The following is a 22,640-nucleotide window of genomic DNA, read 5'->3' as shown; positions in this document are numbered from 1 at the left end:
CGGGTCGAGGAGAAGCAGCTCTTTTTTTTTTTTTGATCCTATGTGATTCACATCTTTGAATCCCGCCAGCGGAGAAAGAAAGAAGGAAGGAAAGTCTTGATCTTTCTCAAAGAAATCGAGACAATAAGATCAAAAAATAAAAAAAACCGAACAATAGATGGGGATAATCTCTTTCATCCCGGGATTTGATTCGTAAAGTCCCTGTCCAAACTTCCCTTGTGCATCGCAACGGTAGCATCATCATCATGCAAGAGATGATTTGAATGTCCAGTTACCGGCTCCCCAGTCAGCTCACTCCGTCGTGACGAACTGAACCTACCCAACTAGATCTAACCCCTAGGTACCCCCCGGTGAATCAATCCATGATGTATCATGCCCGGACAGGCTGAAACTGAGAATACAGGATCGCGGCTCGGCCGATGTCCCAATGACACTCTCTTTGTCCAGGATGTGTGAACGAACGCACGCATTTTGCCTGCGGGACTAACAGAGTTGAGAGCCACGCGCGATTGGGTGAGTACTTGGCACAGTGACAGTGACCCAGAAGCCCTAATTTTCGGTCTACTTTGCCAGTGACTGGATATATTAACCCTAAGACCACATGGATCCGTTGGGGCATTGGGTACCTACTATCTGTTACCAACACCGTTTGAGACCATGGCTTAACAACCGTCCCAACGGGGTTGATTTGGACGAGAGAATGGAACCATGACCTGCCACTCAGACGAAATAACGATTTGATTCATGAAGCGCATAAACTAACTCGGCCGATACAAAGCAACGCATGTGGAACAATACCCGACGTATCTACTCAAACATGCTCATGAGAAGTAACTGTATACTAATGCGACCCGGGAATTCTAACCATCAACGCCAATGCAGTCCACACCTACCGCGTGTATCCCTGCCCCCCTCGACGAGACGACCCCAGGTCAATGCTCTGGAGTTCCTGACTCAGCGCATCCATCGGCCCCGAGTTTGGGGCTTGAATGGGGACCTTGGCGGGAATCGGCGGGCCAACGTGGTCCAGCGAGTAGAGGCTGGAAACCCCTGGAGACAGGGACCGCCGTCTCGAGCTCGGTGTTGGCGATGTCGAGCGCTGCTGCTGCTGCTGCTGCGACGGCGGCGGCTGCTGATTGCTGGGACTGTATGCTGGCGGGGAGTACCTTGGCGGCATATGGTTGTACATATCATCCCGCGGCGGCGTGTAAGTCTGCGGGCGGAAGTGGACTCTCTGACGTGCTCGGCCGGCCGAGTCGGGCGTTGGCGGCTGTGCCTGCGGCATCGACGGCCGGCCGTTCTGAGGCATGTGCTTGAATCGAATCTTGACTTCTGGTTTCTTGGTCTTGCGCTCGGGTTCCGGAGCCCAAGTCTCCGACGGAAGATGGTCCGACGGGTCGATCTCGCGTCCATCGTCTCCGATAATCGGGCCGTCGTCCCTGGAGTGATGGTCCTCGTTTGGTGGCGTCAGTCGCGCGTCTCGCCCAAACCTGTCATGTGGTGGTGCGTCTCTGGCAGCTGACGGCGAGGCCCGCGGGTTCAGGACGTCATATGAATCGGGAGAAAATGGGGAGTTGATGGCCTGGTCGTCGGCTGCCGATGGTTGTCCACCCACCGATTTCCTTCGGACGGAGAACTGGCTAGGACTGATTGAACTAGGTACTCGACGTATCTCCCGCTCGTCTACGCCCGAGGGACTAGATTCCATTCGTTGCTCGTATAGCGCATTGTTTGGCGGCGGGCCCTGTGCGACCCGGCCAGAATGTCTCTCCGGCGTTTGGGGGTCGGCTGGAGCCGGGTATCCGCCAGAGTTCTGTGCCATAGAATGTGTGGGATGATACTGGCCCATGTGTACGCTTTGGTTCGTAGGGGGTGGAGGCATTGTGACTGGCTGTGCTGCGCTCGTCTCGACAGGTGGCATCGACGCGTTGTAGCCATGAGAATCCACAGCGTGCTGCGGTACAGGGTGTGGATGATACTGACTCATATGCACGCTTGGATTGACTGGAGCAGGAATTGTGCCAGGCTGTGCTTGGGCCATGTCGGCTGCCGGCATTGTAGCATGGTAGTTTCGAGGGTCGGGCATTGGGATGTACTCCTGAGGCGGCGGCCGATAAGACGGCTGGCCCATTGAAGGCCGTGAAATGTCGCTGGCCGAGGAGCGATGTACCGGTGGAGGCGGAGGAGGTCCATCGTCGGGTTCATCCTCAACCGTCGGCTGCATCGCTGCATACGCCGGCTGTTCGTGCTCGGACAGTTGGCGAGGAGGACCTTGCATGACCATCTCCTGTCTGGGGTACGGGACAGTATCCTGTTCAGCGGGGACCTGAACATGATTTGGCGGCGCCGCGTATCCATTCGGCTGAACGTGTGGAGGGTGTCTCACGTGGTGAGAATAATGCACCGGCTCCTCATGATAGCGGCCATGATCCACGGGCTCCATAAAATGATCAGGAGGTGGATTCTGTCGGTAGTAGCCCTCATGCTCGGGCGGATAATCATAGGTGTCTCGGGTAGATCGATGCCGATGATGCTCATGATGGTGTTCGTAATAGTCCCTATTGTGCGAATGGGGCTCCTGATACAGCCGATTATAGGAACCGCCATGCTCATCAGGATAACCTGACCTCGGATCGGGGTAAGAATGCTTGGACCGGCCTCGAGGATACTCCCTGGGCGGCTCATGATGACGAGACGGGTGTGAACTGGACGCCGATGGCTCCGCGTGCCTCGAGGCGGCCTTCATCTGATCAACAGACTCTTGTCGCGAATTTGCCGGTGGATGTGCATTTGCCGCAGGCGCTTCGTGAGCCGCAGCACGAGACGCACCGCCAGTAGGATCCTCTGGCAAGGGCCGTCTCTTCATCTGTCGAGGCTGACGCGGGCCGGACAGCGAAGACCCAGATCCCGTTGAGCTGTTTTTTGCCTGAGCTTTTTCTCTTCTCTTCTCGATGACTGCCTCATCCTCAGGCCGCGAGTCATAGTACGTCATCTCAATGCGAACTTCCCCAGCGTACTTGCCCTTGAATTGCAGGCTATGCCATTGATCACTCTGACCGCCTCCAGGAATGATCAACTTGCTCAGGTCAATCCACGTCTCTCCAATCAGATCTGTCTTCTTATCATCATTGAAGACGGAAACTTTGAGACGCTGATAATCAGGAGATTCATGCACAGTGAATCGCAACTCTTGATCCCTGAACGTAAACGTTTCAGCTCCAATCCCGGGCAAGACATGTCCAAACGACGACTTACCATCGCGGAGTCTGCCCGCCTCGAAAATCCGTGTCTGTCTTCTTCGCTTCCTTGCCTAACCGCGCTGCACAGTAGGGATTCTGCTTGCCCATTGTTTTGCGGTTTGGCAGATTCTTTGCACGATCGAAAACGGCCACCAAGGTGCCAATTGCCGGCCCATCAACCGACATGTCCGCATAGATGCCGGCCGCGTGCGGCACGGACATTTTGGCCACTTTGGTCGCCATTGTGAGCAACTGTTGATGGTGGACTGGAATCAATTGTATCAAGAACGAGAACTAAATAACGACCTTTACAACGGCTTCGTAGCGCATTCTGAGCCAGGAACAAGCCCGTAAGCCCAGCCGAGTCAACGTTCAAAGAAAGAAACTTCCGTCCGGTGAGTGCAAGAGTCGAAGAAACCCGAAAGACAAGAAGAAAGACATCTGCTTGCTTTCAAGGCAGCCTTGTTTTGGTGTGCAGTTGGAGGCTGGGGAACGCAAGCATGTGGCTGGGGGATAGGCCCTGCAATCTCATTGGACAATCCAAGATCCATCTCCGATACGCTAGGGACGGAGTCTTGCTGATGAGCCAATCACAGCTAAAGCTATTCATGCAATGACGATCTGATAGCGTGGCACATGCTCTGATTGGCCCAGCCACTGCCTTTAAAAAGCTAAAATGATGTCAGGGTCCAAAGCGGATCACGTGATCTTCAGTGACGCGTCGGCCTCGGCATTTGGCCCGCTTGCCTCTAAACTCAGCAACAGCAGCGTTTCCAGGCACCCAAATTACTATTTCTGAACTCCGTATACGGCGATTTCGGAATGTGGAATTGTTTACTGAGTAAGTACGGAGTATGTATTTCGGACTATCGACTCAGAACGGAGCATTTACCTACACATCAATATCATGACTCATCCATACCGGGCGCAATAATGGAATCGGATCGAAGTCTCAACTAGATACGGAGTACTAAGGCCTATGTATACGTAGGGTTATTCTTCTACAGGCTACGAGGCTGTGCAGAACACTCGAAAGAGGTACCCGGGGAGTACTGTTTACTGTACGGAGTATTACTCCTCTAGCTGGCGGGGTTTGTTCTTATCCTGCATACTGCATCGCTGCGGTGCATAAAGAATGAGGAGTCCTAGTTATCGTGATTGGCATCCCCAGCATGATTGTCGCGCTTGACACCACGATGTTTCGAATAAGCAGATAATTCAACTACGGAGTAGGCAATTGGTGCGTCTCGATGACAGTGCATATCGAATCTATGTCCCGTGTCGAGTTGCTCCCTTGCCTCGTGCTCCACGCTTGGCTCAGCGGCTAATGTCCGATGTCCCGCCCACCAGTCGCGGGATGGCGCGTCCTTTCCGTAGCCACTGGGAACACTGCCAGAAGGACAGGGATGAGCCACGCGCTGTTAGTGAGGACTGGGTTTCATGTCGACCATGCACGGCTCGGATACTCTGGTGGCAAGACATGACAGACATGACATAGCAACCGGTTGCGCCAGGTCCGAAGCATCTTGTCATCAAGCACAATCTGTGGACAGTGAGTATCCGAACAAAGGCGTGTAACTTCGGGTCAGATACCAAGCGAGAAAGTCGAGACAAAATCAGTCTGGTCTTGGACCCATAGGGGATGCTACCATATAAACAACATCGTCCATAGGTTCACAAGATAGCATGCGATATTTCGAAGATCAGGGTGATTATGCCTTGATCGCCTCTTGATATAATGATATCAGACTTTCACTGGAATCAGGAAAGCTTGGTCCATGAACGGATACTAATCGTCCCCCATCATACCTACTATCGGCAAGCAGGAAATGCCATACTATGTCACAATAACCTGGAGTATGATGGATTAAACACAGTTGGGAAGTTGGAACGACTTTATATAACCAGTCTCACTGTTTGGAAGTCCAGAAAGTCAGTTGAGTTGTATGGATCGTAATCCACTGATCGGTTGGTACCATAGGCGGACATGATGTCTAGGATTCTAGGTCCGATACCGTGGCGCTCCGTTGTATGTGAAGCGGATTGACGTTGTCACTTTCATCGATAGCCTCAGTACTTTGATACATTGATTCGTTGATCGACGAGCCAACAACGGCGACAAGGACAGAGACCCGAAAATAGAAAATGCGGACGCTGAGATAGGCAAAAGTGTGCTTATTCCTCTTAACCCGGGAATTCTAACCATCAACGCCAATGCAGTCCACACCTACCGCGTGTATCCCTGCCCCCCTCGACGAGACGACCCCAGGTCAATGCTCTGGAGTTCCTGACTCAGCGCATCCATCGGCCCCGAGTTCACGCGTTCGAATGGCGGGGATTTCATGTGCAGCGCGTGTCCGATCTTGTTGATGGCGAGATGTTTCGGCCGGAGGAGTTTCGGCGCGCCACCGTTCTCCTTGTCCGCCACTACCGCGTCGGGCTCGAAGAAGAAGTGAACCTTGTCGCCCGAGCTGAGGAGAAGTACTCATCTCCGACATGCTGTGCATCGGAGTCATCCCCGTCGCCGGTGGTGAAGCGGGTGAGAGGGTGTGATTCCAGGGGGAAGTTGTCGAGCAGCGAATTAGTCTCGTCAAGCAGGGATTGCACCTCATCCGGAGAGAGGTAGTCTGGAATGACGAGGTAGCCATTCTCGCGAAAGAAGGCTAGCTGTTCCGCTGTGAGCCCGGCGTCCGCAGTCATGATGTCAATGACTTGTGGTCTTCACTGGTCCTCGGTTCTCGCAGTGGCGGAGGGGTGTAGTGTAGCGTGGGGTTTTTAAGGGAGCACTTGGTCCTCGGCCTGCTGTCCGAGTCCACATCTTGACTTTGCACATCCCACCCGTGCCTCTGGTTTCCATGCTCTCTGGCACGCTTTTCGGGGTTCCTGGGTTGTCGGATGCCCTGCTGCGGTCTTTTTGACACGCGTCGTTCCCTGAGGTGTCTAAGTGGCACGAGTGGCCTGGTGATTTCTCGAACTATGTACGAAGTACAGGGCCCAACCACGAATGAAGACAATGGGGATATGAAGATCATTCAACAACTTGGGCTGACGGGAGCCGATAGCGTTCCGCGGTAGCAACTGAACCTGCTTTACGCCCTCACTATTAATTCACAGGCTTTACTTTACCACGCATCCGCGTCACTCCAACCTCTCTGACTTATCCAACCCTCTGGCACCGTGGCGGAAGTTACTATGAATAGATGTGAAACTCTTCAAAATCCAGAAGGTGGTTGACGTCGAATGCCAAGTTAGGGTCCAGCGGCAATCGAGTGTCCATGGAATTGCAGTGGTGGCAAGTGTTCTGACAGCGGAACCAGCGTAACAGACAAACCGGCTTCCATGGGTTGATCCGTCCCGTACTGAGCGTCTGATTCCTCAGCATGATCCACGCTGTAGTCGATCTGACGGCGCGGAAGTAATGACCGGGAAAGCTTCAATCCTGGGAACGCCGCCATCTGACATCGTTAGCTTTCGGAGAAGGTTCGTGCCGTCGGGGAAGCCTGTTCCGGATGTCTGAATTTTGCCTCATGCTCCAGTTCCTGAGGAGATGGACCAATATCCATACGGAAGGAACAGCAGATGATGTCAGATACCGTTGATGGAGATCTGGATGCTTCCATTCATTTTGGCCGCCGCAAAAATTATATATTGTGACCTCCGTGTGTTCCTGGTAAAGTGTTTACATGGCATCGATCAGTGATGAGAGGAAATCGGATGTTATCTTCGTGGTGATTCAGACAAAAGTACGTGTCTCTTGTCCTCCAACGAGACTGGTATTTGGTGGGTTATAAAAGAACAGGTGCTGAAGACACACCAGGGAGAGTTTTTATAAATCCGGGTTACTTTGCAACGATGCCGGAGACTTACACCAGCTCGTCCTACTACTACAGTTCCGCGACGAGCACCACGGATGGAACCACGACCACCGGACACCGCTACACCACAACCTCCCACACGGACCCCGATGGAAACACCGTCGTGCGCACCGCCCATCAAGAACTGGGCGAACCGCCCGTGATCGAGGAGCGACGCTACGATCGGACCGGACAGCAGCTCTATTTGGGCCCCAGTGGCGTTACGACTGCGGATCGACAGCTCTCGAGCTCTGCTTTTAACAACGTTTATGGAGAATACGCCAGCCTTGATGACACCACAGGGGTCAACACCAACACGGCGGTGGATTATACGGCGGATCCGGCAAGGGGCGATGCATCGGTTGACGCGGACGCTATCGATCCCGTTACGGGTCAGAGGTATTACGAGAATGCCATGAGCATGACTGTGTTGTGAGCGAGAGGACTGGTTCTTCCGAATCAGTGAGTGGGCGGCTCGAGGGTGCAGCGTTCCGATCGTTAATTGTTTGCTTTCGTTGGTTCACGTTTTGTTGCTGTTGAAACATACTTTTGAGCGATGTTTTGGCGAATCTGGACGTCTCGTTGAGAAGCACCAAGACATTGTAAATAGATCGCTTTGCATTCACCCAGCGTTAGGATTTTGCATGTGTTGCATGTCCTGTTGAAATATACCAAAATCCATGGCGATAGACTGTATATTATATACTCTTCGTCCGCATATTGTAACCACAGCCAAAGAGCGAAATGTGCAGTATGTACAGGATGGCCGATATGAAGATCAATCGGTCAGCCTGATCTGGCCCTCCCGACACTCTCGGAATCTGTGAACATATTTAGGCAACAAAAAGCTCCAATGACACAGCATGCCCGCAATGAATCCAACAGCGTCATTCTTGAAACCAACGAGGAATCCAACCGTGACTTAGTTAAGAGGAATATGACTACTAGATAGGCAAGAGCAAATCACGTGATTCTGCAGCCCTAAAAACACGTGATTCTGTGGAGATTGAAGCTGGTGACTAAGCATAATGGCTCGATTGATTGATCTGATTGGCTGTATCGAATCTATGCGGCTCCACTCGAGGATCGATTTTATCAATTTTTCTTGAGCATCGCAACAAGCAACGAGACGACGCGACGAGTTCAGAGAACTCAGTGACATATGAAAAAGTTCTGAGCAATGGGCTCCGGTTGCCGCTGAGTTTCGTCCGTTTCGTGTCTCGTAGTCTCCGGCAGCAATCACAATGGCGGCGCCAGTGGTCCCCTTGTCGCAAGTGAAGCTGCCACAGCTGCCGTCGACAAAACTCACGACTGCGCAGCTGTATTGGAAGAGCTTCAAGTCGCCGCTATTGATTTCGTCGCCATCGAATAATCCGATCAACCTCATCACACAACCTTCCGTGCCGTCCTCGTTATCTGCCTTTCCATCTGCCGCAGTTCCTCCGGATGTCTTCACCGTGACGACGGGCGCGCGTGTCCAAATATACTCCATTCGCACCCGGAAATTGATTCGAACCATTACACGGTTCGAGGATTTTGCACGAGGCACAGATGTACGTGCAGATGGCCGAATCATATTCACCGGTGACGATACCGGGACACTTCAGGTGTTCGACGTCAATTCGCGAGCGATTTTGAAGACGTGGAAGGTGCATAAGCAGCCAGTATGGATGGCAAAGTTCTCGCCGAGCGACCCAACGGTATTGGCAAGCGCTAGTGATGATCGCACGGTGAGATTATGGGATCTGTCGAGTGAGAATAGCACGAGGGTGTTCGTGGGCCATACAGACTACGTGCGAAGTGGAGCGTTCATGCCCGGGTCAATGGCCTCGAGTGGCATGATTGTGTCTGGGAGCTACGATAGAACAGTGCGATTGTGGGACCCTCGAGTTGAGGGCCGTGCGGTCATGACGTTCGCAATGGGTGCGCCCATCGAGAGCGTCCTGCCCATGCCGTCGGGGACGACAATGCTCGCGTCGGCAGATAACCAGATCGCGGTTCTGGATGTGGTTGCTGGACGGCCACTGCATATGATCCGGAGCCATCAGAAGACCGTTACGACTTTGTCACTTGCCTCGAACGGCGACCGCGTCGTGAGCGGTGCTCTAGACGGACATCTCAAAGTATTCGACACCACCGAATGGAACGTTGTGGCGGGCGCCAAGTATCCTGCCCCGATCCTTTCACTCAAAGTCGTCACATCTGGAGCGGAACGGGAAGACAAGCACATCGCCGTCGGTCTACAGAGCGGGCTTCTCTCGATCCGGACCAAACTGTCCGGAGAACAGCGGGCCAGAGAGCGTGAGCGCCAGAAGGAAATGCAGGCTTTGCTTGAGGGCCGGATCGAAGAATATGACCGCAAGCAAGCAAAGAAGAGACAGCGTGGGCAAGGCTGGCTGAAGCGATTCCGTGGGCGCGACTTCATTGGCGAGGGCGTCGACATCATCATCCAAGGACAGGACGAAAAGAAGCGCAAAAAGGAGGCCCCCTGGGAGAATGATCTCCGACACGGTCGGTATGCAATGGCGCTGGACCAGGTGCTCGCCACCAACGACACCATCACCCAGCTAACCTGCTTGACCGCCCTCCGCCATCGCTCGGCGCTCCGCACTGCCTTGAGCGGCCGCGACGAGGTTACTCTCCAGCCCGTCCTCCGCTGGGTATACCGCCACATCATGGAACCTCGGCTCGTCAATCTTTGCGTCGAAGTGGGCATGAACATTCTGGACATTTACTCAGGTGATCTGGGTCAATCCCCGGAGATCGACGCGCAGGTGCGGAAGCTGCACAAGAGGGTACGGGAAGAAGTGGAGCGGGCGCAATTGGCATGGCAGACCAAGGGCATGCTCGAGATGCTGAAGGCGTGAAATCTACGGTGATGATGGCGATGATACTGGATTTATGTATTATTCATTGATCATGGGCGGAGTTTGGAGTTCTGACTGTTCACAATGACCGTTTGATTTGATACCATAGACCAGTTAAATCATCAAAAGAGTATGATTCAGTCATTTCAGCTGATAACGGTCATTGGATCATAACGCAGCATTCAAACGAGAGAATCCTCCCTCGGGGGGCTGTAGCCAGTTCCGCTCGTCATATTCCCACCCTTCTGGCTCCTTCAATGACGTGGAACGTATACGCATAGCGACTCTTGTCGCTCGTGTTCTTGTCACTCTTGTGGAGCACGTTGCCGTGGATCAAAACTAGATCACCCGCCTTGACGGAGAGGATTTCAGGTTCCATATTGCTAGTATCTGGGCCCGTCGTGCCCTCCACGTCCTTTGACAGAGTCGGTCCATCGTTTTCGACGAACGTGGTTCCCGCCTTCCCACCGTCCACTCGAACGAAGCTGCGTCGTATATGACCGCCGCGATGCGAACCAGGCCACATCCCCAACGATGCATTCCCCGGCGAAGCATCCTGGAGGGCGATCCAGAAGCCAACCGCCGACGGCGGGTTAGTATAGAGAAACTCCGAGTCACGGTGCGGCGGGACTGCCCCGCCGATGCCCGGCTGCTTGCAGATGACCATACTCTGCAGGCAGCGGGGGTCGCGGAACCCGAGGGAACGGGCAATGGCGGCGTTGCGGCGGGAGATGGTCACGCGTTCGAATGGCGGGGATTTCATGTGCAGCGCGTGTCCGATCTTGTTGATGGCGAGATGTTTCGGCCGGAGGAGTTTCGGCGCGCCACCGTTCTCCTTGTCCGCCACTACCGCGTCGGGCTCGAAGAAGAAGTGAACCTTGTCGCCCGAGCTGAGGAGAAGTACTCATCTCCGACATGCTGTGCATCGGAGTCATCCCCGTCGCCGGTGGTGAAGCGGGTGAGAGGGTGTGATTCCAGGGGGAAGTTGTCGAGCAGCGAATTAGTCTCGTCAAGCAGGGATTGCACCTCATCCGGAGAGAGGTAGTCTGGAATGACGAGGTAGCCATTCTCGCGAAAGAAGGCTAGCTGTTCCGCTGTGAGCCCGGCGTCCGCAGTCATGATGTCAATGACTTGTGGTCTTCACTGGTCCTCGGTTCTCGCAGTGGCGGAGGGGTGTAGTGTAGCGTGGGGTTTTTAAGGGAGCACTTGGTCCTCGGCCTGCTGTCCGAGTCCACATCTTGACTTTGCACATCCCACCCGTGCCTCTGGTTTCCATGCTCTCTGGCACGCTTTTCGGGGTTCCTGGGTTGTCGGATGCCCTGCTGCGGTCTTTTTGACACGCGTCGTTCCCTGAGGTGTCTAAGTGGCACGAGTGGCCTGGTGATTTCTCGAACTATGTACGAAGTACAGGGCCCAACCACGAATGAAGACAATGGGGATATGAAGATCATTCAACAACTTGGGCTGACGGGAGCCGATAGCGTTCCGCGGTAGCAACTGAACCTGCTTTACGCCCTCACTATTAATTCACAGGCTTTACTTTACCACGCATCCGCGTCACTCCAACCTCTCTGACTTATCCAACCCTCTGGCACCGTGGCGGAAGTTACTATGAATAGATGTGAAACTCTTCAAAATCCAGAAGGTGGTTGACGTCGAATGCCAAGTTAGGGTCCAGCGGCAATCGAGTGTCCATGGAATTGCAGTGGTGGCAAGTGTTCTGACAGCGGAACCAGCGTAACAGACAAACCGGCTTCCATGGGTTGATCCGTCCCGTACTGAGCGTCTGATTCCTCAGCATGATCCACGCTGTAGTCGATCTGACGGCGCGGAAGTAATGACCGGGAAAGCTTCAATCCTGGGAACGCCGCCATCTGACATCGTTAGCTTTCGGAGAAGGTTCGTGCCGTCGGGGAAGCCTGTTCCGGATGTCTGAATTTTGCCTCATGCTCCAGTTCCTGAGGAGATGGACCAATATCCATACGGAAGGAACAGCAGATGATGTCAGATACCGTTGATGGAGATCTGGATGCTTCCATTCATTTTGGCCGCCGCAAAAATTATATATTGTGACCTCCGTGTGTTCCTGGTAAAGTGTTTACATGGCATCGATCAGTGATGAGAGGAAATCGGATGTTATCTTCGTGGTGATTCAGACAAAAGTACGTGTCTCTTGTCCTCCAACGAGACTGGTATTTGGTGGGTTATAAAAGAACAGGTGCTGAAGACACACCAGGGAGAGTTTTTATAAATCCGGGTTACTTTGCAACGATGCCGGAGACTTACACCAGCTCGTCCTACTACTACAGTTCCGCGACGAGCACCACGGATGGAACCACGACCACCGGACACCGCTACACCACAACCTCCCACACGGACCCCGATGGAAACACCGTCGTGCGCACCGCCCATCAAGAACTGGGCGAACCGCCCGTGATCGAGGAGCGACGCTACGATCGGACCGGACAGCAGCTCTATTTGGGCCCCAGTGGCGTTACGACTGCGGATCGACAGCTCTCGAGCTCTGCTTTTAACAACGTTTATGGAGAATACGCCAGCCTTGATGACACCACAGGGGTCAACACCAACACGGCGGTGGATTATACGGCGGATCCGGCAAGGGGCGATGCATCGGTTGACGCGGACGCTATCGATCCCGTTACGGGTCAGAGGTATTACGAGAATGCCATGAGCATGACTGTGTTGTGAGCGAGAGGACTGGTTCTTCCGAATCAGTGAGTGGGCGGCTCGAGGGTGCAGCGTTCCGATCGTTAATTGTTTGCTTTCGTTGGTTCACGTTTTGTTGCTGTTGAAACATACTTTTGAGCGATGTTTTGGCGAATCTGGACGTCTCGTTGAGAAGCACCAAGACATTGTAAATAGATCGCTTTGCATTCACCCAGCGTTAGGATTTTGCATGTGTTGCATGTCCTGTTGAAATATACCAAAATCCATGGCGATAGACTGTATATTATATACTCTTCGTCCGCATATTGTAACCACAGCCAAAGAGCGAAATGTGCAGTATGTACAGGATGGCCGATATGAAGATCAATCGGTCAGCCTGATCTGGCCCTCCCGACACTCTCGGAATCTGTGAACATATTTAGGCAACAAAAAGCTCCAATGACACAGCATGCCCGCAATGAATCCAACAGCGTCATTCTTGAAACCAACGAGGAATCCAACCGTGACCATCATCACTGTCCAGCGCTTCTTACGCTCGTCTTCTTCAAGCAAGACAGCCGCCTCCTCATTGCCTTCCAGTCTGCGAATGCCACTTGCTTTGTCGAGATCTCTTGCCCCGGCAGTGTTGAGGCTCTCTCCGACGCCGCAAAGTTCGAGACCAGCAGCAATGACCATGATGCCCAGCAGAGCCAACGGAAATCTCCTGAGAAGACCGACAAGAGTATTTCCCAGAAAAATACCAATGACGACCTTGATCAAGCCGAGAACAATAACACTGCCTCCCGAGCGGGCACCAAAGCGATACTGTGCCGCCAGGCCACCTGAACCATGGCATACGGGCATTGCCCCGAACCAGCATCCGACAAGATTCATCATGGCAACGCTGAGGCCAACATCCGTCACCTCTGGTGTTTCAACTTCGGGAATAAGATCCCTAGCCAGATGCACGACTGCAATCACGGAGTTGAGCGTCGTCAACGGTAGCTGGCCAATACCGGCTGTGGTAATTCCGACGTGCCATTCATTAGCGCTTGGAGTAGCCAGGACGGGCTTCCAAGGATGGAAGCTGGGTAGATCGGCCGCTCGGGCGGCAATGATGCTGGCAAACACGAGCCCAACAAGCAGGACAATCAAGGCATACGGTAAAGTTCGAAAATGATTCGTAGTCATGAGCAACACAAAAGCTGCGATAGCCCAGATTCGATTATCCGCCCATGAAGGAGTAATCCAGCCTAGTCGAGAAATAAGGTTCCCCCCAGAGGTAATGATCAAGGATAATCCAGCGCCCACTTGGATGCCTTTCACCACCGGAATTGGAATTGCGTTAGAAAACCAGCGCAAGATGCCCGTGACGCTCAAAACCAGGATACATAGAGCAACGAATATCCCTGCTGCGGCAATTTCCCCATTCTTGAACGAATTCGCAATAGCAACAGCCGCAATGGCTTTCATAGGCTGCACCGGTAGCGGTATGCCAAAGAAGATCCCCGTCAAGAGGTTGAACAGCCCCGAGCATACCAGAGTACTGGACAGTGAAATCGTCTCATTAATGGCCAGGGCGATGGTCAAGGGTAGAAAAGTGCCCAGGTCGCCAACGGCTCCCGATATCTCGGCAAATGGTTGATCTCTTAGGGTCCGTAAGTTGCGTGCCGAGATATCTCGGAGCGTGCTTGCAGCCATTGCGCTGAATCACCCAAGATGATGTTCGCGAGGAGCGCAAGTTGAGAGTGCTCCAGGGAAAAAAATTGCCATTGGACATGGGTACATGTCCTCCTGCCTCGCACATCTACGTTGAAGTTCAGCTGCACAGCTGAAGATGATGTCATTGACTCGGCAGAGTATCACGTGACAGCTGAGCTGAAACTCACGGATTAACTTTGCTCCTTCCCCGACCCCAGCTTGGCACGGCGACCTTCGTGACCCACAGGCAAGGTGTCATTTCTGGATGAACTCGACTCCTGATCCAAAAGATCCATAAGGCCACGTTCGACTGTACTGAGTTTGCTCATCAAACATTTAAGTTTCGAGTCGCATTACAGAACACATCAACATGTCGGAGCAAGTACAAGAACTCTTGGATATCCCGCGGGATTTCCTGAAGGATGGCATGCAGTTCATCCACAAGTGCCAGAAGCGTACGTGAGCTGTCGAGTGGAAAACTGATCCTGTGCTGATCGTTCAATTAGCCGATCGGAAGGAGTTCAAGAAAGTTTGTCAAGCCGTTGCCATTGGCTTCGTTGCGATGGGTGCCATTGGGTACATTGTCAAACTAGGTGAATTCTGATCGTCCAGTCTGACTCCAAGATGTGGCTAATCGGACTTATAGTACATATTCCAATCAACAATATCCTCGTCGCATGATCGATCGATCGTTTCCTTTGATTCGGGACTTCGCAGTCATCGGCTCGCGCATTTCATAAGCACGGGGCTTGGTGTTGCGCGTCAGGAACGGAGTATGGATGTATTATAACGACCCTTTCTTCTACTTTTGTGACACAAGAGATTCATTGCATCGTTTTAATCAAGCATTTGCATCACTGAGCTGGTGTATTGGTTGAAGGTTTTGTTCGAAGAGGATACCACGGTGTCAGTCGGGTACGCGCTGCAGAAGCCAATCGATACGATCTTGAGCTGTACTTCGTTGACTGCAGGTTGGAAACAAAATGGTTACCTGGGTATTTGTCTTGCCGAACCAATCTCCTCTGTTAATCGCAAGTGTCTGGAATTGAAAATGCAACGACAGTTGACGGACGACGAATGCTAGGATGATAGATACGTAACCTAGTACCTACCACACTAGGAAGTCGTAAACGTTCGTGAACCTCATTGGTTGAAAAAAATCACGTGATGATATTATCGTGTCACAGCTCTGCCTGGAAGCTTCAGGATCTCCAGGGCAAGCCGGATTGCTAGCAACGAGATCAGTTGTTCCAGTGTTGCTTTAGGTTGTCTTTTGCAGCGTCACATAGACTGCCATGTCGGCCGATCTCCGGTCTTTCATTAACGAGCTCCACAAGAGCTTGGAGCAGCGACAACTGGACAACGCTGTCAACATCCTCTCTCGTGCCAAACGAGCACTTCTACAACTCAATGCTCTGACGCCGTCGGATTCGACACCACCGCAGATTCTTGCGCAAGCACGGGAAATTCTCGAACTAGGAGCCATCACATCCATTCGCTTGACAGACTCGGAAGCCTTCACGCGGTACTATCAGCAACTGCAACCGTTCTATGATCATGAGCGCCACCTAGCATCGACAGGGCAAACAGACATCTCCAAGACGAGTCAACGGAGCATCATCACTGGTCTGTATTTGCTGCTTTTGTTGAGCTCTGGCGACTCCGCACAATTCCATACCGTATTGGAGGGGTTGATTGTGGAGGCATCTCTGGAGGGACGCCGTGTCGAGGATGATCCCTACATCAAGTACCCAGTTGAGCTGGAGCGGAGTTTGATGGAGGGCAGCTACGACAAGGTGTGGCGTGCGACCAAGTCTGAAACAGTGCCAACAGAGGATTTCGGGTTATTCTCGAATGTACGCTCCACACCGTTCCCGGCGAGCTGCCGGCAGATTGTGATGCTGACGGGTTCATAGATTCTGGTTGGTACCATTCGACGAGAGATCGCCGAGTGCTCCGAGAATGCGTACGAGTCACTCCCCATCTCCAACGCCAAGAACCTTCTCTTCCTCGATTCCGAAGGTGCCGTGGTGCAGTTCGCTCAGGAGCGTGGTTGGACGCTGCGAGACGGTCGGATATACTTCCCTTTCCAAGCAGTTGCACCCCCGCCGCCTGGTGCTTCTGGAGCGCTGGTCCCGGAGCCTGCAACTCGGGGCGACAAGGCCTTTGCGCCGCCACTGTATAGCAGTGTTGTGATTGAGAATACGATCGGGTACGCGCGGGAACTGGAAACCATTGTTTGATTGACGTTTGTCTGGGTTACGTGGTGTGTAATGTGGACAGAACTACAACGAATGCATCATTTCCTTATAATTGCTCTATTCAGTTGCCTTCCAACCTTTTATGATATATCTACCTTCCACAAGCACAATCTCTTGTCGTAGAAACTACTTGACACGACAAAGATGCTGCCATTCCCCTGATCTCCTGGTCGATATACGTCAGACGCGTAGTTCATACTCTCATGCTCTGTGAACTGCGCCAGGACTCGTATCGTCCATTCCCCAACATCCTCCGTCGTAGCTGATCGCCAGACAATTTCCACGACTCTCGCGCCAGCATGCATACAACTCGCCAGAATCACGAGTCGAGTCTCGATGGCCCTGTCGTCAGAGGCGACTCTCGAGGATAGTAAATTCAGCCGCCACACGCCACCACCGAGCCGCTGCTCAGCGAGAATCTTGCCTCGCGGAGGCGTAGCATGATAGACGCGCAAGTACTCATCGTAGCTCCCAGTGAGAAGAATAGGGGCGTCTCGAACCAGAGAAGAGAGCGGGAGGGGAAGAATAGACGTCACGCCCGCGGTGTGATGGCGGGCCTGATCATCGAGGAAGAGAATCTGTCGTTCTTCAAGGGACATGTCGCCTGCATCCTCGACTTGTTGGTGCGAGAATCTCCGTGTTTGGAGAGCACCAAAGTCGTTGCCAGTGAACATGTATGACGTTCTTTCTCCGCCTACAGCAGTGGTGTATGACTCTAGCGCGATGAACCATGTCTCGATACTTTCCCGTGGTATGAAAGACGCCTGTTGGAGGTCATCGGGTGAAGACCCTTCCATGCTGTGTTGCTGAGTTGTGAACACTGATGTCCGCCCATCGGCGAACGTCAGCGCAAATCCCTCTTCATCTTGGTCGCCTGCACAAGGAAGCCAATCCCTCGGCGTCCAGGCGAGAAACAATGCACCTCTATCGGAGTTTTCGTGGGCATCAATCTTCCAGAGGAGCTTGAATGCTGGATATTCTGTTCCGGGTGAGACTGAATACAATGACACGGATGCATTACTCCCAGCTACACCGAGAAGATGTTTTTTCCATGGATGGAACTTGAGATCGAACACTGCATAAGGCAGGTCTATTCGTGCGTCATTGATTTGGACTCTTCAGCAGGCACTCAGCATCGCGTCATTGAATTATACTCTGCCGCGTTCTACTCACAGGGTCTCCTGCTCAGTATCTAAGTACCACAATTGCAAACTACCCGTCTTTCTCTGAGCGACAACAGTATCATCTTCCGTTTCCTCTGAGAGAAGATATGTTCCAATGACCAGGTATGCAGGCTCATTGGGCAAGAATTGGAGGCAGCTGGGTGGTTGGGAAAGGCGGGCCGTGAAAAGGGAGGATGGGCACTGTATTTCCATGTCGTGCATCCTGGACTTTTGAGATGCTATTGTTGAGAGCCGACTCCCGAGGACGTTCATCCACGCATTCCCCGCAATTGGGTTGTATAAGTCAAGTCCGTACGGACCATGTATACCAATACGGGTAGTTAACGAGAAAAGAAAAGTACCGAAATACGGTACGGGTTATGTACGAAGCTGGTACGCTACCCCGTACGTAGGTACTGTATGACTACAGTACAGTCTCATACCGTACCAACTCCGCAATCTTGTCATAGTTGGCCGGGCCAACAGCCGGTTATTTACAATCACCTCCAGAAGAACAGTTCCGTTCGTCATGACAGGATGTAAACCGCAAGGTACTCCCCTTTGCAGAACCACTAGCCATGATCCAAGTCCCTGAGTACTAGGCTACTTAACTAAGTACTCCGTACAGGTTGGCATTCGATTTGGACGTTGAGAAGCGTCACAGAGCACGGATAATCTCCTGAACTTAGCCGGTCATACGGAATAAATAAAACCGTTCAACGCCAAGTACGGAGTATGGTGCATAGGACAATCTCAGGGGGCAAAACACGAAGATCTCAACCGGAGCATAAGAACCGAGGTCGTGCACTGATACTCCTTACTTCTTTCAGGAAGCACTCCGGGTCACCTGGCAGAATAGAATGGCTAGAAATCATGGAATAGGGGCAGGCCACCTTCATCTCTTGCATTCTGATACTACTACTACTACTACTACTACTACCGTAGTGGTACATCCAGGATCAAAATGACGCGCTGGCACCGTCTGCTCGTACTGGTAGTATGCCATACGATTACTGTCGCGCAGCTATGCGCTGCTTTGTCGGTAGCGGATGCTTTGGCCGACGCTACGGCGGCCATTGCTGCGACGACGGGGAATTCGTCGGCCGGCTTGACCCTGACTTCCCTGCTCGCGAAGATTGCGGACAAACCGGAACTGAAGAATGCAGTGGTTAAGGCATTTGAAAAAGTCAATCCAGATTCAGATGAAACGACCGATCCCGAGCTGAGTGATCCCTACGGCAAATCACCACCCGTGTATCCTTCCCGTGAGTAGCTCGGATTTTACAAAAGGACAGGGCCGACCTAACATCATTGCCAGCCCAGGCACCCGGCTCTGGCGAGTGGGAAGATGCCTTCAAGAAAGCTCGGGAGTTGATAGCGTCGATGAAAGTTGACGAAAAGATCGACATTCTCATCGGTCAGCTGGATGCTAAGGGATGCTCTGGTTTCACTGGCTCGGTGAAGCGACTGGGCTTTCCAGGTATATGCTTGAACGATGCCGAGAGTGGAGTCAGAACGGGCAAGCTGGTCAACGGTTATCCGGCGCAGATACATGTCGGAGCCTCCTGGAACAAGACCCTGGCGCTTGAAAGGGCACGATTCCTGGGGCGAGAATTCAAAGCAAAAGGTGCCAACGTCCTACTCGGGCCCGTCGTTGGACCTCTAGGACGCGTCGCGAAGGGCGGAAGGAATTGGGAGGGCTTCACCAATGATCCGTACCTGGCTGGAGCTCTTGTGGCTCCCACGATCCAAGGGTATCAAGAGTCCGTCATTGCATGTGTCAAACACTTGATCGCCAATGAGCAGGAAACGAACCGTTTGCCACCTCTGGCTGGTTATTTGGGCATCCTGAACCATTCTGTTTCCTCCAACGTGGACGACAGGACCATGCATGAACTCTACCTGTGGCCCTTTTACGATGCTGTCAAGGCAGGAGTTGGGTCCGTCATGTGCGCCTACAACCGGGTTAATAATAGCTATGCGTGTCAGAACAGCAAAGTGATGAACGGCTATTTGAAGACCGAACTAGGGTTCCAAGGCTTCGTGGTTAGTGATTGGAATGGCCAGCAAACTGGGATCGCGAGCGCGAACGCCGGGCTTGACATGGCCATGCCCAACTCGCGCTTCTGGGGGCTTGGCCAACTCAAGGCTGCAGTGGCCAATGGGTCTGTATCCGAAAGTCGCCTAGATGATATGGTCACTAGAGTGCTGGCGGCGTGGTATCGGTTTGCCCCATTCGAGGAGCCCGGGATGAACAAACATACCTCCGTGGATGCTCGCGATGAAGCCGCAGCACCAGTTCTGCTCCAAAGCGCAGTCGAGGGTCACGTACTCGTCAAGAATGTTCGCAATGCACTGCCGCTGAAGAAACCGCAGACACTGTCGGTGTTTGGCTATGACGCGATAGGAGGCTCAAACACTTCGGCCACCTCAGACGACATTTTGTACGGGTTCGGTCTATCGAATGCAAAGACGTACACGGACGGTCGTCGCTTTACGGGCTTCGAGATGATTCTTCATTTTTCTACGCTGGTGCCACCGGGTAGTTCTGGACCAGAAGTAGCTCTTGATGGCACGCTGATCACCGGTGGTGGTTCCGGAGCTATCACGCCAGTATCAGCAACTGCTCCCTTTGACGCCATCAGCCAACGGGCGGCTCTGGACGGCACTACCCTATACACGGATTTCAAGTCAACAAACCCACAGGTCAAGCCGTCCGATGCCTGCCTAGTCTTTGTCAATGCTTTAGCGTCGGAGGCCTGGGATCGCAGCACTCTTGCAGACGAGTACAGCGATAACCTCATTCTGAACGTTGCATCCAAGTGCAAGAATACGATCGTCGTGATTCACAATGCTGGAATTCGGCTTGTGGACAGATGGATTGAGCATGAGAATGTGACGGGTGTGATTTTCGCCCATTTACCCGGTCAAGAAAGTGGGACATCTCTCGTCGAGATTCTCTACGGACACCAGTCTCCCTCCGGACGGCTTCCATACACCGTTGCGAGGAAGGAGGAGGATTATGGCAGCCTTCTGAATCCTACGCTGCCCGACCCAGCGCATCCTTTCCGTCCGCAGTCAAACTTCACTGAAGGACTCTACATCGACTACAAACATTTCATTGAGAAGGGCATCACGCCTCGCTTCGAGTTCGGATATGGGCTGACGTACACCAATTTCACCTACTCGAATCTGAGCATTTCGAAGAATCGAAGCGCCGATAAATCTTACTTGCCCCCAGATCACTCGACAACGCCTCCCGAGGGTGGACTTGCATCCTTGTACGATGTGATTGCCACAGTCGAAGCAACTGTGAAAAACACCGGCAGCGTAACAGCTGCGGAAGTCGCGCAGCTGTATGTGGGTATTCAAGGCAGTGGAGTACCCAAGGCCCTGCGGGGATTTGACAAGCAGTTGATCCGGCCTGGAGAGAGCGTCAAGATGTCCTTCCCATTGCGGCGGCGTGATCTCAGCAAATGGGATATTGAAAAGCAGCAATGGGTGCTCCCGCCAGGGCCGCATAAGGTTATGGTGGGTAAGAGCGTTCTAGACATTCAGCTCGAGGGAGAGCTCGCGTTTTGACATTTCATTCTCGTCGTTGTTTTTGCTAGCGGACATGTAAGTAGTGGTTGCATTCTACAATACATAATCTTGGGTTTCTTGATAACGAAATCACGACCTGATGAAGAAGTTGCGCAACGTCTTGACAATGCCCGGTTACGATCCTTCATTGTCCGGCTCCCACATCCTGAATACGTTCTGTTCTTTACTGCAGTCAGAAACCCTGTCTGCGAACTCCTCAAAACTTCTTCTCTCCTTTCCTGTTCTTCTTCTTCCCTCGTTTCTTGTTCTTCTTCTGTCCAGTCTTGTCCAACCTCTGCTCTCCTTGATTGTTCTCTTTCTGCACTCCTGTCTTGTTCTCCTGCTTCCCTTTCTCCTGCTCTCCTTTCTTGACCTCCTTCTGTTCTTCCTTTTTTTTTTTGATTTCCTTCTGCTCTCCATTCTTGCTCGCCTCAACTTCTTCATCATCGTCATCGGACATAAGGGAATCGATAATGCCCAGGCCTCGTCGATATCTTCGGGATTCCACGGCCTCAAACCAAACCTGAACAGAAAATTCATCCATCCACCCCAGGATTTGACAACCTTTTGCTGTTCAGGGTTGAGCCATTCTATTTCCGAGTCATCATCGTCAAAGTCATCCTCATCGTGACCATCGCCATCATCATCGTCGCCATCAGCCTCATCACCGAGTAAGGTTTTGAGAACTTGCAAGGCCCCGTCGACATCATCGGGGTCTTTCCAGGGCCTCAATCCGAAAGCGATGCAAAAATTCGTCCATCCGCCGTACTCTTTGACAACCTCCCGCTCTTTGGGACTGAGAAATGCTGTTTCCAGGTCAGAATCGTCGTCATCTTCATCTTCATCTTCCTCTTCATCTGCGGCGACAAAGGTCCTCAGAATTTGCTTGGCCTCGTCGACATCGTCATCCTTCCAGGGCTTCAGTCCGAAACAGATGAGAAAATTCGTCCATCCGCCGTAAGACCTGACAATATCCCGCTCTTCGGGAGTGAGAGGCGGCTCTATTTCCTAGTAGATCAGCGACAACCGACTTCTTTGTCCGAAATTGATAGTGGTAGTGAGGTGTGCATACGAAGACAATCGGTTGCGGACATGATTCCGTGCTTTACCTATCCGTGATTCGAAGGAAGTTTAATTGTGAGGGGTAGTCTGCGAGACTCTGAGTCAGAATCTGCCAGACTGGTACTTGAAAGTGGTTTGGAAAGCTCGTGGAACTGGTCGCGATGCGGGGACAAAGGAGCCAGTGCAATTGGCACCCTGCAGGGAGCTATTGATATGAGAAAAACTTGTCGGGTGGAACCCTACG

The 22,640-nt window shown here is 52.6% G+C and overlaps 9 protein-coding genes across 9 annotated transcripts; 4 read left to right on the top strand and 5 right to left on the bottom strand.

Annotated features, from left to right (window-relative positions):
* Nucleotides 1-889: 889 nt before the first annotated feature.
* VTN31DRAFT_3475 (uncharacterized protein) lies at nt 890-3,482 on the bottom strand (the record flags this gene model as incomplete). Its single annotated transcript, XM_069403758.1, has 2 exons — nt 890-3,197; nt 3,256-3,482. 2 exons carry the CDS (start codon nt 3,480-3,482, stop codon nt 890-892), a joined length of 2,535 nt encoding a protein of 844 aa, XP_069260800.1.
* Nucleotides 3,483-4,384: 902 nt separating this feature from the next.
* Nucleotides 4,385-5,939, bottom strand: VTN31DRAFT_3474 (uncharacterized protein; the record flags this gene model as incomplete). Its single annotated transcript, XM_069403757.1, has 3 exons — nt 4,385-4,628; nt 5,471-5,679; nt 5,736-5,939. 3 exons carry the CDS (start codon nt 5,937-5,939, stop codon nt 4,385-4,387), a joined length of 657 nt encoding a protein of 218 aa, XP_069260799.1.
* Nucleotides 5,940-8,337: 2,398 nt separating this feature from the next.
* Nucleotides 8,338-9,960, top strand: VTN31DRAFT_3473 (uncharacterized protein; the record flags this gene model as incomplete). Its single annotated transcript, XM_069403756.1, has 1 exon — nt 8,338-9,960. The coding sequence occupies one exon, from the start codon at nt 8,338-8,340 to the stop codon at nt 9,958-9,960; it is 1,623 nt and encodes a 540-aa protein (XP_069260798.1).
* A 229-nt stretch (nt 9,961-10,189) lies between these two features.
* Nucleotides 10,190-10,723, bottom strand: VTN31DRAFT_3472 (uncharacterized protein; the record flags this gene model as incomplete). Its single annotated transcript, XM_069403755.1, has 1 exon — nt 10,190-10,723. The coding sequence occupies one exon, from the start codon at nt 10,721-10,723 to the stop codon at nt 10,190-10,192; it is 534 nt and encodes a 177-aa protein (XP_069260797.1).
* Nucleotides 10,724-13,011: 2,288 nt separating this feature from the next.
* VTN31DRAFT_3471 (uncharacterized protein) lies at nt 13,012-14,328 on the bottom strand (the record flags this gene model as incomplete). The annotated part of the gene is made up of 1 exon (XM_069403754.1): nt 13,012-14,328. One exon carries the CDS (start codon nt 14,326-14,328, stop codon nt 13,012-13,014), a length of 1,317 nt encoding a protein of 438 aa, XP_069260796.1.
* Nucleotides 14,329-14,698: 370 nt separating this feature from the next.
* On the top strand, nt 14,699-15,009 carry VTN31DRAFT_3470 (uncharacterized protein; the record flags this gene model as incomplete). The annotated part of the gene is made up of 3 exons (XM_069403753.1): nt 14,699-14,783; nt 14,835-14,921; nt 14,975-15,009. 3 exons carry the CDS (start codon nt 14,699-14,701, stop codon nt 15,007-15,009), a joined length of 207 nt encoding a protein of 68 aa, XP_069260795.1.
* Nucleotides 15,010-15,623: 614 nt separating this feature from the next.
* On the top strand, nt 15,624-16,571 carry VTN31DRAFT_3469 (uncharacterized protein; the record flags this gene model as incomplete). The annotated part of the gene is made up of 2 exons (XM_069403751.1): nt 15,624-16,184; nt 16,245-16,571. The coding sequence occupies 2 exons, from the start codon at nt 15,624-15,626 to the stop codon at nt 16,569-16,571; spliced, it is 888 nt and encodes a 295-aa protein (XP_069260794.1).
* A 98-nt stretch (nt 16,572-16,669) lies between these two features.
* VTN31DRAFT_3468 (uncharacterized protein) lies at nt 16,670-17,965 on the bottom strand (the record flags this gene model as incomplete). The annotated part of the gene is made up of 2 exons (XM_069403750.1): nt 16,670-17,705; nt 17,763-17,965. The coding sequence occupies 2 exons, from the start codon at nt 17,963-17,965 to the stop codon at nt 16,670-16,672; spliced, it is 1,239 nt and encodes a 412-aa protein (XP_069260793.1).
* A 751-nt stretch (nt 17,966-18,716) lies between these two features.
* On the top strand, nt 18,717-21,334 carry VTN31DRAFT_3467 (uncharacterized protein; the record flags this gene model as incomplete). The annotated part of the gene is made up of 2 exons (XM_069403749.1): nt 18,717-19,017; nt 19,071-21,334. 2 exons carry the CDS (start codon nt 18,717-18,719, stop codon nt 21,332-21,334), a joined length of 2,565 nt encoding a protein of 854 aa, XP_069260792.1.
* Between the last annotated feature and the right edge of the window lie 1,306 nt (nt 21,335-22,640).

The sequence above is a fragment of the Thermomyces dupontii genome (genome assembly GCF_041956625.1).
Source record: "Thermomyces dupontii strain NRRL 2155 unplaced genomic scaffold VTN31scaffold_3, whole genome shotgun sequence".
In the NCBI taxonomy this organism is placed as follows: domain Eukaryota; kingdom Fungi; phylum Ascomycota; class Eurotiomycetes; order Eurotiales; family Trichocomaceae; genus Thermomyces; species Thermomyces dupontii.
This window is presented reverse-complemented; position numbering and strand designations above follow the sequence as displayed.